At 36.8% G+C, this 17,228-nt stretch overlaps 1 protein-coding gene across 4 annotated transcripts in view; it reads left to right on the plus strand.

The window, feature by feature from the left end:
- LOC149530900 (uncharacterized) overlaps nucleotides 1-17,228 on the plus strand; it is a 359,431-nt gene that overhangs the window by 263,696 nt on the left and 78,507 nt on the right. For all 4 annotated transcript variants that reach the window (XR_016359208.1, XM_089811737.1, XM_089811740.1 and 1 more), the window contains one exon: nucleotides 8,518-8,556. Coding sequence is in view for 3 of the 4 variants with exons in the window: in XM_089811737.1 (XP_089667863.1) it covers nucleotides 8,518-8,556 (39 nt within the window). In the remaining variant the exon portion in view is untranslated. The remainder of the gene's footprint in view (nucleotides 1-8,517; nucleotides 8,557-17,228) is intronic.

The raw sequence follows: 17,228 nt of genomic DNA on the forward strand, positions 1-17,228 counted from the left end.
AGGACGAAGCGAGAGCACATCGTAGGGTAAGAAAGAGACAATTGTGGGAAGGAAAAGAAGGCATACATCGGTGTAGGTTGAGTGACTGATACAAGTAAAGGCACACAAACGAAAAGAGAGCTCTAGGAAACCAACTCATGACAAGGGAAAAGTACAAATGAAAACAAAGTTAAAAGAAGGGGAAAAAAAAAATGTTGAACAACCGCAACCGCTAGAGAAGAGCAACGTCACTGCCATGGTAGCAGGTGGACGAAACAACTAATAGCTGACGCTTTCGCAAGAGAGAGTTGCATAATATAAAAATTGTAAATTAGACACAACCATCATATTCCATGTTTCTTAGTTCAGATCAGTAACACCAATACTATCGCTATAAGTTATAATTGGAGACATTCCAAGCTTCTAGGGTGTAAATCAGATATATCATCACCATAGAAGTTGCAAGATTTGAATTACTAATTAGAAACAATAGTCCATCGTTGTTAAAGCAATATCTATATATTGCATATTTATATTGATATGTTAGACGTAGCAATCCAATTGCTAAAAGCAATACATATTCATTGCACAAGGAAACTACATATAAGATAGCAATATTATTTATCACTGCAAGTGATAAAACAATAACATTATAGCATATTTAATCATTAAATATTAGACATTGCTATCTATTCTACATCAATTTTACATAGGTTCATACATATATATATAACAAATAGCAATTCTTATCTTTGTATAACATCTTTATTCGGTTTTAATTGAAATTATTTGATGAAGTAAAAAATCAGGATTAGTTAATTGCCTTAGCTTTCTGACTTAGCCAAAAAGCAGATGTAACATACTAAAAATTCATAATATGTAACATGCTAAAAACTCATACTAATTTAATGAATCAGAAATATCTAAAAATAACATTTCTATTCAATATAACATGAAAGATAGTTATAACTACCTATGCATGGATATTGTTTTCCTTTCCATTTATACATAAACAAGTAAATGATTAACTGAATTAACTACCTTAATCTACATAAAGAGAAGCTAATCATTTCATCTAACTATAATAGCTGAAAATGCAAAACATAAATATACCTTGAGTTGTACAAGCCTTGGCTACCGAAGGAGAGGAGAAGCATTTCCATTGGGCTTAACCTCCCAACTGTGGATCCTTAAGTATCCCCACACAATCTCTACCAAGAAAGGCTCTCCTTACCCTGGGAATTAGGCTTGGGGCACCATTGTCAACCATTGAGCATCCCGGTGTTAGAGCATCGGCTAAACAACCAACTAAGCTTAGGGTACCTTCCATACATGCATCTGCCAACTACTAGCACCTTGACCTCTAATGATCACAGTAGCAAGCATGCCACTAACCTATCTTGCCCAAGGATTTGTGAGGGCACTATGTACCCAATCACCCACCGCTCAACTTGACAACAAGACTACACTAAGGACTATCATGAGCTGACATGGGTTTCAAACAAATCATAATTGCTTGCTTGAGTTACTGATGGTTCTTTCTTTTTATCATGCAGGGATAATCCATAGTTCAATGATTGCCAATCTACACCTGTCATCTCGACCATGTTGGTCTTCCTAGATGATTCATTGGGTGGATGTATGAAAATTTGTAATCACAACCAATATTTCTGTCAAACTAGCCCTGGCTTTCACAAAAGAAGTCTAGATGTTTAAACATTTATATACAAAGACAATATATCTGCCATTCTAGCATTCAGCATTATAAAAGATAACCAAATGCTAAAGCATTTATTTTCACAGGCAATACAATTGTCTTTCTAGCACTGACATAATAAAATATAGATGAGTGCTAAAGCATTTCGCACAGCTAATGCATCAGTCATTCAGGCATTGTCATCATTTAAAGGAAATAGAATCTAAGATAGTACAATTCTGATTCACAAGATGCTATTGCTTATCTCGCGAGATATATATTCAAATATCCCTATATAAGTTATACTCCGGTATTCATGATCTTGGAGATAGAATTTCTTTAATGATAGAATCCCACAATTTTAAATCACTCTAAGTGTGCATAAAGAGAGATCGTCAATTCATATCATGGTCGATTCTAATTTAATATTTCATGATCAACTTCAGTCATGCCTCAATATAACTTTTGAAAGTTGAACATAAGCCAACAATAAAGATGATTTCATGACCTGAAATGGTGGTCGATACTTGCATGGCATGTATAGTTTGGTTGAAGCGCGGTTGTCCAAACACCAAAAGCTATGGAAGCAAGGATGCACGATCAACTATTGCCGCTTGAATTAGGCACTGCAATATTGATTTAAACTGAACTTTGTTGCCTGTATAGGGTGCGAATAACTTGCAAGAATGATTGCCAAGCAAGAGTGAAATGATAGGAATAACTCTGTATGTCATGGTGCTATCTGCCAGAGGCAAGAATGTTTATTAGAATGAGCTTTTGTATCATACTTAGCCTTCTTGGTTGCATGCTCAGTTACAAGCAAGATTATGAGCAAGATTGCAAAGGTGGCAAGGAGTTAGAAGGCATATGACCATCAATTCAATGTGGCAAGTAAAATAAAGAATTAATATGGCCACCCAAACAAAATAATACAAGGCCGATGGAAAACATTATACAAATATAGCCGCTTGAGATGAAAGGTAAACTATTGCCAAGGAACAATATTAACCATTGCTATTTACCTTAGTATAATAACATCATACACCACCTACTTATACTTGTGTGTGTATGTATGTACACACGTGTGTGTGTGTGTGTGTGTGTGTGTGTGTGTATGTGCGTGTGTGTGGTATTTTAACAACGTATTTAATGTATACGTCTTATATTAAGTGGATGTATACATACATCTAATTCACACATACATACATACATGCATACATACATACATAGATTGTATGATATTATTATACTAAGGCATGGCAATATCACATGAATCTCTGAGATCATCAAATTCATAAGGTAACATATTTTATTTAAATGTTCAGTGATCTTCTTTAATAATGCATATTTATTGACCGGGTAGCTCATGGTAGTCCCTAGTATATTGGGTAGCTCATGGTAGTCCCTAGTATATTCTTGCTGCCTAGCTGTTTACCCCTTAACCTTGGTGGTTAGAACTCATACCTGTCAACTCATAGGTGAAGTGGTGTCCCTTGCCCAATTCCTTTCTTATCAATGCTTCCCCACTTTGACGTGCTTCTGCAAGAAGAAATTCTCAATGCTAATATCATATTCCTCATATATTCATAATTACTATAACAAATTATTGATCATAAAACATCATAACAGCTAACTGCCATTTCACTTCTCATGAATGAGTAACCATGTTTCCAATATTTCTAAATAACAATATAATAACATCATAACTAATAATTAACATGTCACCTTCATATGAAATCCTAACGATTAACCATCTTATCATTTCACATGATCATAACTAATCTTAACAGTCAACTGACTTCACATGAAAGCTCAACGCCTATTTAAGCAATTTAAAATTTGGCAAAATTTGGGATGTAACAGGGGACAGTACAATTGGTAGTAGAGCTTATAATCCTGCCAGCCTGTGAGAACAGTCCAAATAAGCAGAAGATGAAGATCTTTTTAAGATTTATACAAACCATGACATGATATAGCAGCACTTACAAAAAATTAAATCAATTGTTGAGCAAACTAAAACCAGTATACAATAATGGAAACAAAGGAGACACTGAAATCAATTCATTCTAGTTCGTACTAAATACATGTCTACAACAACTTTAAGGCTTGTCACACAAACATTCCCGTATGGAGCCGAACATCAAACCAATGGACCAACAATAAAGGATCTACCTAAGTGGATTTGGTGTGATTGGGTAAAAAGCGGATTACATCATAGCATGTCTCTAGAGGACTGCATAGAGCTAAGGGTAAAGTACTTGTCTAAACAACATAGAACTCATCACCTTGACCTAAGGAGACAAATTGGAAAACATGATTACAAACTTGAATCAAGAATTTCACAGCCAATGGATGCTTTTGAGGTTGTCATGGGAAAGGAAGAAGTAAATTATAAAGATCTGGAAAAGTTTAAAACAATTCATTAAACACAAGTAGCCTAGGATCAAAACATGATCATTAAGCACTTCAAGGAGCTCAAGATACCAGAAGAAGAAATAGTTTCCCATACCTTTAAAGGGATAGAAACAGCTGACTCTTCATAGATATATTTTATCACAAATGAATCAAGTACTTGGACTCGTGAAGATCATGGGCTTGATTAAACGATGTCTCAAGGATCATGCACAAGGTGTGACATAATAAAGTTGAAACAAGGGACCATATTTCAAGTAATGTGAAGTTGTTTAGTAATAAGGATACCAACAACAACTCTCTTTCATGCATGGTTGTGAATGAGATAAATAATATTTTTGGCACAAGTACACCAAAAGTCGCTTCTTGTATCCAACCACATCACCTTGAAGCTGCTAAAAAAGGAAATGTGACATTGAAGACATGAAAAAAGAAATGAAAAAATATTGTAAATAGGGATAGGAGTCCTAGATATCATGAATTTTAATCGATTATGAGGAAGAGGATAATTCAAGGATTATAGAAGAGACCTCACCAACAAGATGACAATGAGCAATAACTTAGCACCTCATGGAATCTGGTGAAAATGAAAAACATGATGATGTTTTGAATGATTTCCCAAAGAAAACAAAGAAAGGTTGGAAGAACACGAGTTTGGTTCTAAGAACAAGGACAAATTTGAACTCATTCATAATTTTTTGATGCACGAGTATGGATTTGGGAATGCAATGAACAAGAGGAGTGACTGAAAAACTTTAGGACAGCGAAGAGGTGAACAAACTTGGGCAAGAAATGGCATTTATATGGTGGGAAAAACCAAAAACAGGCTTTTCCAAGGGGATTGCATATGCAGACAGAAAGCTTTATGAATAGAAGAATGTGTGAAAGACAAATAGTATGACATCTACTTTTAAATGGAGTTTTGAATTTCCATTACAAGTAAACCCATAAGCAACTACCAACAAGAAGTTTATGTCACATAGCAGCGGTGGAATAAGTATGGATATGGAATAAATGAAGGTGGGTTTTTGAGATGTATTTGCACGATGTGATAAAGAGTTATCTTTTCTTGTATACTAAATTCATAGAATGGGTTTTTTAATCCTGACTACATATGAGCAAGATGAGGTACTTGCATATGCAACTTAGAGAAATTGAAATGGAAGAGAGAAGAAACAACTTATAAACCAAAACATGTGAAGCCTGAAAATGAAATGAAGGATTTCCAACTATCAACTAGAATAAAATTTATACATAAAAAACCTAATGTAAACACGACAAAACTTACCTCTCTTCACCGAAAACAAGAGAAGAAGTCCTAAAGAATCCTTGAGCAAAATCAAAATCAAAATCAAATCCAAGATATTTTTGGATTTAGAAAAAGATTACAAGAGGATTACATAGACAACAAATCTTGACTCAATCCTCTTGAAATAAATGCATGTTTGAGTTAAGATTAGTTGCTAGACAAGTGTACACAATGGAGGAATAAAATGCATAAATATAGCAACTATTTTGAAGCATTCAAACTTGAAAAATGTTTGAAGTGTTGCCAATATGCAAATGAAGTAAAAAATGACACTTGAGGATCAAAATGTAAGTTTAGCAAATGCAAAACAAGCTAAAATAGACGTTGTTTTCCATAGATCCCTTCTTGTAAGTCCAACATTGGGATTGGAGTGGAAAAGTGCTTCTTTAATGAGCCATTCTTGAGGCAAGAAGTGCTCTAGGCAGGCTGTTTCGGTGAGTTCGCATTTGTAAAACAATAGGCAAATGGCTCCAAAATTGTTACCCGGAAGCTGTAAGCAAAAATGCTTCTATAGAATGAGTAACGACATGTTTTTATAATATGACTTATGACTTAGGACTCAACGTACATATCTCAACATGAGATACGTATGTTGACCACTTAATTGCATTAAAAGTATCTCATGTTATTATATTTATATGTAACTATAGTTTTAATAACGAAATATGCAAAAGGACTTAAAAGCCTGCTTTAGCATTTATAAATCGTTAAAATTTTAAAAACTATACTTAAAACTTGTCAAAGTGATTTGAAATTTTAAAATAGGGTTCTAAACCCCACTTTACATAAAAATAACATTTTATTTCGTGCAATTATCTATAAAAATCCCACATTTGAAGGATTTTTAATAAGGATATGCACTCAGGCCAAAAAAATGCCACCTACAACATGCTCATGCTTAATCCTTAATAACTTGAGCTAGACAACTTTGTTTTGTGCCTAAGATAGCTCGAAATGAGTGGAATTTTAAGAGTTATACTCCGAAGGCAAAAACAAGACTAAAAAATAAATGCAAAAAGAATAAAAATGTAGAAAAGACTTGAAGGTTGCCAATAATCAAGTGCTTTCCATTAGAGAAGAAATACTCGTCCCGACAAACAATGAGGAGATTAACTTGACTGAAACCCTCAAAAAGGATGCATGAATAATGGTGAATAAATTACAATTCAATGATGATGAATTGCCTCCATGACACCTTATCAATACATTGAAAGCATCAAGGTACACCTACGAATCTATGATAAAATTGCATAAGGTTGCCCCAATTTTGTGATGTCAAAATTGAGGACAATAGGGTATTCTATTAACATTAATCACTATAAAATGTAATACTCGAGTGATTAGAAGCCAATAATTATCAAGTAACCAAGAGAATGTGAATCCTTAGAAAGGAAATGAAACCTTTTCCCCCCAAGGGTAGGGTGAAGGCAATGAACATAAGCCATTTTAAACCCCAAGCAATGGATCTTCCATACTATTACTCAGTAAATGCTCCTTCGAATCATTTAGGGAAGAGATCAATTTTTTCTCGAGATGCTCTTCACATTATACAAAGTTGCAGTTTGAGGGCAAAATGAAGATAGGCTATGTAGCTTCCCCTTCCCAAATTTTGAAGAACACAACCCCTTAAGATCATAGGCAATGTTCTCTAAGGGGTGATTCTTCTACAATTTCAAAATTTTATACTACAAAATTTAGGAGTAATGGTATACTATTTTTGGTGGCAAGCCTTCTAGATTAATTACAAATTGAAAACTGTGAAATTGCAAATAATCAGAGTTAGTCCTAGCAGCAGGCCTTTACGAACAAATTGTAAACTTATCTTTAAATTTAGCAGTGAACTACACATTAACTTTTTTGAATATTGGAAATTTAATTACATCATGTATGACATGGTGGCAGAGTCATGTAGACTTACAATACTAAAATCAACTACAAATCTTATATTGTTTTTGGTGATATTTACATAGAATAATTATGAGGCAATCAGTAGGAACATTAGTTTATTATTGCAGGTTAGAATGAGCAATATACAAAATACTCATTAATACTAGCTGAAGAAAGACCAAACGCTGTAATAATATCAATAACCCACCCCAGGAATAAGCAATTATTAAGATATTTTTATAGACAAAGGGCCACACTGAGCAACCACCTAACCAAAAAGTAGTGGCTAAGTTTATGTTGTACGACATACCAAAGAAAAGAAAAATTAGAACATTTATTAATGGGGCGTTCTTTTAGCAAATAATGACACTCTTTCAAAGGATATGAAAGGCCAAAAGAAGGTTAAATGCATAGTATTCTCATGGCCCTTTTGTGAAGTATCTGGTACTTCATCCCTTTCAAATCCAAATCGTTCAATAATAATCGGCACCTGTAATGATATTGAACAAGATGAGAGGTTTCACTTGGGAAAATAAAGGTATGGCCAGCCAAGGAAATGGCCCAAAATTATATTAAAAGATTTAACACTTAATAAAGTAAATTTCCTAAAATCATCTTAATTTGAGGTTGTAAACTTCTCACAAACCAAAATTCCGTCAACACCACACACAAATTATGGAAAACCAAACAATTGTAATATACTAGGAAAATACCACTACTAAAATAACCAAAACTGAGAAGCCTTCTGCACCAATCAGCTCACTAAATATCCCTAGATTGAATTCTGCATATGAATATGTGAGTTTTCAAATTTGAATCCATTTTCTGAAAGTATTTTTTCATCCATCAACAGATGATTATATGTTTGATCTGAATGGGTTTGATAATATGAAACTGCTAACCCTTTTTAATGCTCAACTGTTCATTATATATGTACTCGAGGGAATTATAAAGTTATTGTCTTCTTTCTACTTTTCCTTCCTAAATTCTATTTTTGAAAAGTGTCTAGAAAGTCTCCTTAAAATAGTATGAATAGATAGATTGTACTTTGTGTTAGTAGGTTTTGATATTGTTTGTACATTTGGCTTCCAGTAAGTATTTTTGGAAAGGGGAAGAAGCAATTTCTTAAATGGAAAGAGAACGAAAATAAATGAAATACATCAATTTAAATTCAAAATCAGGCATAATGCCTGACCCATGGTATCTAATTTAGTTACCTGTTTTGGTTGTACAGAGTGCATTCAAAGCATTGGCTGCTCGGGCAATGTCAGAGGTTGGTCTAGCACTCTCTTTAATTTCTCTTAGATGAATATTATTATTGTGCTTTAAAAGAATCAAAATTTATCTCTGGAGTATGAACCCTTATTAATGCTAGAGACAAGTCATAATTACAAAGCAATTGTGCTTGAAACAACGTTGCTCAAATATTTTTTGGTCAAAGGGAAAAGAAAAATATGTACGCTCAAATCACTTCAGAAAATCTCAAGAGTCTTTCTGTTCTAGTTTAATAATCTTTAACTTTGTTGAACTTGTTTCAGCAATCAGAAATATGACCATGCATTGTTCTCTGCAACTTTATTACCAATCACTATCTCTGGAACTTTCTTGACATGTTATGGACCTTGCAAATCATCTCATCTTTGCATGTTGCTGAATATTATTGAGAATTTCTTCTTTATGGTCCTCCATCTGTGCTCCTCATCCAGCAAAATGATAAATTACTTCTCATATTATGAGAAAACCAGAGAGAATATGTGAAAGAAACATGTTGGAATCCAAGAAAAATTTATTCCCAAAGATTATCAGTCTTATCTTCCCGACTAGGACAGCTGAATTTACACTAGAGTGCTTCAAAACTATGTGCTTTCAATCTTGAGAGTTGCTTTCACCTTGCTCAAAGTTTCCTTTCATCATTTTCTTCTGAACATATACACTGACTGTGCCTCTAGGCGCTTGAACATGGGGATGTGTCTATTTCTAGGTATATGCTTCAATGGAAAACACGAGTGTTTTCAGTGCACATTCATTCATCATGTAATACAAATACCAGAAATGTCTTCCCTTCTTTAACATAGAGATCTGTCTATTCAGACAGTAATCCCTTATAAGTAGATTTTACCAAATCAAGAAATTGCTACTGACAACATTTTATGTATAGACATCACATTGTCTGTATTATACCAAATGAGCAAATAACAGACTACCTGGATGAGATCAAAGTAGACGAAATGTCTAATGGGTGTGACTCCTTGTGCTAAGATGCCTCTTGTTAAGGTCCGAACCATGCAACGAGCTTCTATAGCATATTAAGGATCTAAGGATTCCTGAAACAACCATCCCTAACGCCCATCTAATAATCCTTCTAACCATCTTGTTGTTCCTCATGTTGTCCTTAATTTTGATATCACAAAATTGAGGCAACCCTACACAATTTTCATATGGATTTGTAGGTGCATCCTCTTTGTTTTAACATATTCGTAAAGATCTAAGACAATTCCTCATCCGTGAATGGTGCTTTATGTAACTTTATTTGTGTCCTTTTCAAAGGTTTTTGTCAAGTTAAATCCCCAAATCTTTGTTAATAAGAGTTTTTTGTTCTTTGACTGCAAGCATTTGATTTTTGGTAACTTTTGCTTCTTCTTTTTTTAATTTTATTTTTCTCGTAAATAGTTTAGAATCTGTTTTTCTCTTAGGATAATAGCCCTTGTGATTCCACTCATTTAGGCCTCAAACGAAGTTGTCTTACTCAAGTTATAGAGGAAAAGGTGGGGGTTTCCAAGGCGACAACCCGTCTTATTAAAAATATTCCTCCAAAAGTGGATTTTTTATTGGCAGTTGCACGAAATTAAATTAATTTTATATGTAAAGTGGATTTTGATATCCATTTTAAAATTTCAGCTCATTCTGAGTTGATGTGACCATAGTTTTTAATTTTTTAATGAAAATTGGCTTTTTCTAGTGTACTTTCATGTTACTTTATTGAAAAATATATTTGTGTATTAAATATAATTAGGGGTTTTTATTGTTTATTGTAGATCACCTTATAAAACCCATTGCCAATAAAATATAAGTCCTAAATAAATAGAGTGGGCTTTTTATATGTAATTGCACTTCTTTTTTTTTTTAAATATATCAAATATCATGTGTAAGAGAGGAATTTAAACCCAATAATACATGTTATTGCATTCCAAAAGTCCACTAACATGTATTTTAACGAGTCATAACTTAAATGCATAATGGTAGGGAGTTTGAACCCAATAACATATGCTTTTGAACTCATATATGTTATTGAATTTCAAAAACATTCCATTTTTTCTCCTATTGAGGTGTTTTCACTTGGAAATGCATATGGTGGGGTTTTCTAATTGAAAAAAATACGTGTTATAGCTCTTTAGAAACCGTTTTCCCTCTCCAAGCTAACATCAATGACTAAGCTCTGAAAGTGGCAATTTGGAGGGCAAAAGTGCATGTTTCTGCATATGAAAACCACAAACTTAATCATATTGAAGGCGTTTTTGAGTAAAAAGCATATAGGTGGCGATTTTGAAGTGAAAAGCACATGTTTTTCCTCTGGAAAACCCCGTCTTTACTCTCTTTATGCAATAAAGTTTTCAAGGTGGCAATTTTAGGTTTCAAAACACATGTTTTGGGTTCATAAAAACATGTCTTTACTCACCTTGCATGCATTTTATGCTTGGGCGGTGATTTGGAGGTCAAAGATGTAATGTCCCCCATCCTTTAGACCATCAATGGAGTTCTTAACTTTTTGCTCTCCGAAGGCTAAGTGGAGAAATAAGGAGAAATAAATTAAATTGAAGTCAATAAATAAATAAATCTAAAGGTGACTTTATATTTAATTAATTTAGTTTTCTAGAAACACAACAAATTATTGTATTGGAAAGGGGGAAGCTTCTAGTGAGTGCATTTTCTAGAAGCACAACTGATTATTGTATTGGAAAGGGGGAAGCTTCTAGAGAGTGCAATTAAATAATGTTTTATTTCCTTCTAGAAAAATGAAGGAAAAGAATAAATAGAGGCGAGAGCTTCATTGTTAGGCATCCGATTATTGTCAATTGCATTTGATATGAACTTGGGAGAAGAAATTAAGGGTTCCTGATTTCAGTTAGCCATTGGAGAACGTCAATTCTTTAGTGTTGCAACCATTTGAGGTGGTGAAATATCCACTAAATTTGGCATTCAGGAGAGCTTCATTCTGAAGTTCTATTTGTGTGATCTCTAAGCAAGGAGGCCTCTTGGAGGTAGAGCGCAAAGCACTTCTGGTTAGAGTCGCTGAAAAATGTAGAGATGGAATATGTAGTCTTTGAATAGGCAGTGAAATCTACCTCTGATCTCATAGTACATGGGACACCTGAAGATAAAATGGATCTCTATTTCCGTCTCTGATAAAGTGCAAAGGCGGCATACCCTTTCGTCATTGGTTATGTGGTGATCGGTCTGACAACAAAGTCGATGGGCACCGACTCTAAATGACCCCAAGGCGATGTGGAGGGCATGGCACCATCGGCAGCTCAAGTAAGAGGAGCAAACAATGATACCATCCTGGATCTCCAGAAAATGCTCAAAGTAGAAGGCCATCCGAGGGCGTAAACTATCGAGAGGGTAGTCCATGTAGTGCCTGTAAATGTCGAGTCTGACGTGTCCGTTCAGCTCCTATTGAGAGGGGAGGAGGCGAGCAGGAGCATCTAGCAAGAATTGGTATGGCGAAAAGCGGTCAATGTCAATCCCAATTGAGCTCAGTCAAATAGTAGCCTGGATATACCAAGAATGAGCCCTAGTCATCCCAGCCAAGCTAGCTATGTCTCGTGAGGAGCAGTAAGAAAGGTACGAATATCTGTACCGGCCCATAGATGAGTCCGTGAAGCTTCTGAGGCAATGAATGAACCAAATCAAGTCAAGAATGGCACTAAGCCTGAAAGGATGAGCCCAAAACTCGGCCAAAACAATACCATGTGGAGTGTAATGGTGGCAACGGATGATCCAATGAAGGAGAAGTGTCCACACCCGCTCAATCAAAGCCCAGTCAAAGTTGAGAAGAGACGGACCCCAAACCACTGCACCATAGAGAACAGTGGATCTGACCAAAGAATCCAATAGAGAAAGCTTGGACGTAGTGTCCTAGAAGTGATGGCAAAAGCACTGCCTCTCAAGGAGGGCAAGATATCCCATGCCCTTGGCCACTCTAGGAAGGTGGGCCGGTCTCATGTTGAAGCAAGGACTGGAGAACTTGACCTTCAAATAAGTGTAAGAAGAGACAATCTCAATCTGTTGACCCTGAAAGCTGAAGTGAGGATGTGAAGTCTTCAAGTAGTTGAAGAACATGATCCAAGTCGTGCTCAAGTTCATCGACATCTAGCACTAGTCACTGAACGAAGCAAGTCGATCAATAAGCCTCTAGAGCCTCTCCGGAGAGGAGGCCAATAGGACCACATCATCTACGAACATGAGAATGAAGATCAAAACCTGGTGTAGGTAACAACCATCCCCAAAGAGCGAAGCCTCACTGAGGAAGGACTCAAGGTCGTCAATATAGATGCTGAATAGTGTAGGGGAGAGCCGACATCCCTGCTTTACCCCGATGGTGTTTTTTATCGGATCAGAAAATCCCTTCGAAGTCTTGAATCTGCCAACCACCATCTCGCAGAGTCATGATTGTCGTCACAAGAATGTCAGGAGTGCTAATATCTTTGAGTCTCTAAAAGAGAGCCCCTCTGGGCACCGAGTCAAATGCCTTACGAAAGTCTACGAATCAATAGTAGACTTTCACGAAATGGTGTCGTGCCTCCTTAATGATAACCCATAATGTCAAGATGTAATCCATGGTCTAGTAGTCTGCACGAAATCCAGCTTATCCACTAGCATGGCACTGTCACCTGTCAAGTTGTCTAGTAAGGATAATGTTCAGCATCGTGGCATAAAGCTTGGCGAAGGTATGCCTAGTCATAATGGTCCTGTAGTTACCAAGGTCTAAAGCCATCCTGGCTTTATGAATCGAATGGATCACATGTCTTGACCAAGAAGTAGGTAAACCAATAGAAACTGCCATGTTGAAGAGCACCGGAAGAATGGGGCACAGGATCTGAGTACCAAGCTTGAAAAGCTTGGACTAAAAACTATCTTTGTCAATCGCTCTGTTGCATCTAATGAGTCTAATGGCCTCCCCAACAATGGAGGGAGTGAAGAGGTGGCAGTGGGTGGGAGAGATGGGGTGGGTGGAAAGCTGGCCTAGGATATCATAGAGGATGGAGGCATGAGAAGCCAGGGCGTGCCAGTCTAGAGGTAGGCGAGGGGAATGGTGAGGGAACAAAGTGCGCCAAAAGGATTTCAGATCGCTGGTGACTGTGTTGTAGAGGGATTGGCACTGAGAAGCCACAGAAACACGCTTCTTGTAGCAGGTAAGGCGGTGATAAGAGGAGTGTTGTTGTGTGTATGGGGGGGAGTGGGCAGCGAAGGAGGCACATAAGAAGCGGTGCAAATACTTACACTCATCATCAAACCAAAGATTCATCGGGCAGGATTTACGGTTAGAATGGCTGAGGGGGGAGGAGGTGTGGTGGGGGATGGAGAGCAGGGCGGATTCCTAGATACCATCAGCAATCAGGTCAAAAAGGGGTGATACCTGGGATGGGTTAGTGAAATGGTCTAGTTGGAGCGGTCGTCTAAGATGGAGGGTAAAGAGGTAGTCATCGCCATTAGAGAAGCAAAAGGTGGTATGGGGGCAATGGGATAAGGGTGGGAGGTGGAGCTAGGGTATGGGTGAGGGGGGGTGAAACTAATATCAAGGCTAAGGATAGAGTGATCAGCCAAGGGGGGCAAGTAATGGTGAAGCTAGTGATGGAATGAATAACAGAAGCAAGTGCAAGAACGTAGTCCACTACACTCACGCCACCGCCATGGGGCCAGCAGGTGAAGGGCTCAAAGCTTGGAAAGCAAGGGAGTCCATTCACAATCAACAAGTCAAAAGACTCACAAAATTGAAGGAGATGGTGGCCATAACCCGAAAGAGGCCCCTGGCTGTTAGAAGAGTGGCGCTGAAAACCCATGCTGGTTGGAGCTGACTCCCTTGTGCAGATCGAATCAATAAGGCGGTCGTGACAGGGGGTCTAGAGGTCTCTAGTCTGAGCATTAAAGTCTCCCAAAATGATGATATCGCTCAACCCAGACAACTTTGAGAGACACTCAAGAAGGTCAAAAAAGGGATCACCATCGATAGAATCATAGGACTATGGATAGCATATGGAGAGGAGATCGATGAGAAGTAACAAGCTGCAATGAAGATATCTTTGGAAGGCCTTACAAAGTGGCTAACCTAGATCCGGATCCACATGAATTGAGTTGCGGTATTAGAGTGGACAACTGAAGTAGCACTGAAGAGGTCATCTATGATCAAACAAGCAACACCACTTGAACCCTGAACACCCCCAAAAGAATGAACCTTCTCCCTACAAATAGAGAGCCACCTAAATTCATTGAACCCTAGGAGAGGGCGAACTGGACTCGTGAATCTCCATGACCACAAGAATATCCGTCAAGCCTACATTGTTAGCAAACAAACCCGATAATGACCAAAGAGTACCATTACCATTCCAGGAGTTGTCATGGAGGGAGCCAGATGAGGAGGTACCAACTCCATGCGACTGCTAGTGGGACCGTCATTTGGTCCGAAAGGTCAGTCTCTGATCCTAGCCAACGAGCGGGGAGTTCTGAATAATAGCTCTAAGGTTACAAATCACTGCCCATTTACCGGCCCGCCCTGCCTCAACAACCAAACTCCTCGAATGATGCAATTGAACTAAACCATTTTGTTAAGTTTTCTAATCTACTTCCATGCATGAAACATAAAATAGTAAAGTAACAACACCATAACACAATATTGGTAACCCAGAAACCTTCCAAGTAAAAGGTAAGACTAGGTGGGGATGACACCCACAGTGCTTCACTACTGTAGTAATAAAGTTGGCCTATTAAGGCTTACAAATGATCACTTCTGATGATCTTACTTGGTTAAGAGTAATAAGGATTGTTAGATCCACCTTGTGAAAGGATTTATACAATACAGTTAAGTATGTACTCAGTTTAGGAGTTTCTACAAAGGACTGTTAAGTCCACCCGGTTAAAGGATTTGGAACTGATCCACCTATTAGGATGAATCAGTGGATTGATTTCTAATGCAACTGTGATTGCTAATGAAGATCCTTTAAAGTAAACTAATCACCTGACTATGATAGATAAGTCTCTTCCATTCCTTGGAATGCTTGTAGCCTTCAAACAATCTGCTCTTCCATATTTGTTGAAGTTCTTCAATTATAATTCTTGCATCTTGTAACTTTGGATAAGAAAAATACTTGATACTTATATCCATCCAAATGATTTCATCAAAGGTTGGCTACAACATAACTAATTCCAAAAACAGCTCAGTGAGGTCCAATGGCTTACTATAGCAACTCGGTTGACAATGCTTACTTCCTACAGAGTTAACATTGTTTGCATGGTGCCTGTGTGAGCTCGGTTAACTCTACAAACTAGTAACTCGATTACGACTGTCTGTCCATTATGACTAAGTGTTTTGACACTAAATGGTGCCTTTGTGAGCTCAGTTAACTCTGCAAACTAGTAACTCAATTACGACTGTTTGTCCATTATGACTAAGTGTTTTGACACTAACTGACAATATATCTTGCAATGAGATTAACAATCTCCCTCTTTGGCATTAGTGACAAAAACACCTATCATACACAAGATCTGAAAAACTTATTCATTCAAACTCCCCCTTTGAGTATGCTTTGTTTTGTAGCCCGGTTTGCACTAAAAACTCTACAACTTGGTTTAAATTGAAAACTCTATTTTTGGTTTTTCAAATTGTTTTTGTTTTTTTGCTTTTTACATATCTTTCTTGTTGTACATATTTTATCCTTCCTATACAAATCTCTCTTTACATGTATGAATATGTACATTCTACTTTCTCTATATACTTTCCCCTTTTGTACACCTTCTTTCCCCTTTGTACATCTTCTTTCCCCCTTGTTTTTTATACAAATGCCAAAAATTTACAAGGTTATACCAAAATGAGAAAGGAAATCATTCTGTACCTTCAAAATTACAGACAATGTCTAGTACCAGTTATCTTGTAGCACCTTTAAGATGTGCAAATCGATCTGAAGCTCCGTTGATAACTCATACATATGATCTTCAGCTGAAAAATTTGTCTTTGACCAATGCCCTTGCATGATCCATTCTCTTCTACATAATGTCCATGGGGGGAAGTATCATACCTTGTATATCAATCAATGTTGCTCTTATTCTGGCCTCTCCCCTTAGCAATTCTACCTGAAGATATGTCAAGAATCTAGTTTTTGCAAAATGAATGGAACTGGAACTAGGATTGAGTGCCAACTGATTTGCACTATCTTTCAAGTTTGTATCAACTTTGACCAGTTTCTCTTTTATTTCCTTGGTAAAGTTAGTGGAATCACTTAACTTCACAAATAAAGATACAACATTATTTATGGCAGTTTCTAATGCAGAAATTAAAGTAGATAGTTCTACTTGATCTATTGCTATCTTCTATGCTACATTTTCTAGCACTTTATTCTCAAACTTCCTTTCAGCTTTCATAAGGAGTTTGTCCTACCCATCAGTGTCCTCGTTGAATATGTGCACAATATCAATTAATTGATCAATGTTAGGGACTTTATCATTTACCTCTATAGATAGAGCATCTACAAATAATTCTTTGATGTCTTCCAAGACTTTGCTCCTATCTTTTTAAGCTCTTTTCATTCGTTGCTTTGCTCTTTTCTTCCATAGTTCTCCCAAAATATCGATTTCTTCAGTTGATAGATTTTGATTGGTCCCAATTTGGGATTACAATCTCCTCATCAAGATCAATGCCATCAACTATGTTCCCTTTGTCCTTGCTCTTGGCTA

This window comes from Cupressus sempervirens, chromosome 11 (genome assembly GCF_028749045.1).
Source record: "Cupressus sempervirens isolate cs-2001-9-10 chromosome 11, ASM2874904v1, whole genome shotgun sequence".
Classification (NCBI taxonomy): domain Eukaryota; kingdom Viridiplantae; phylum Streptophyta; class Pinopsida; order Cupressales; family Cupressaceae; genus Cupressus; species Cupressus sempervirens.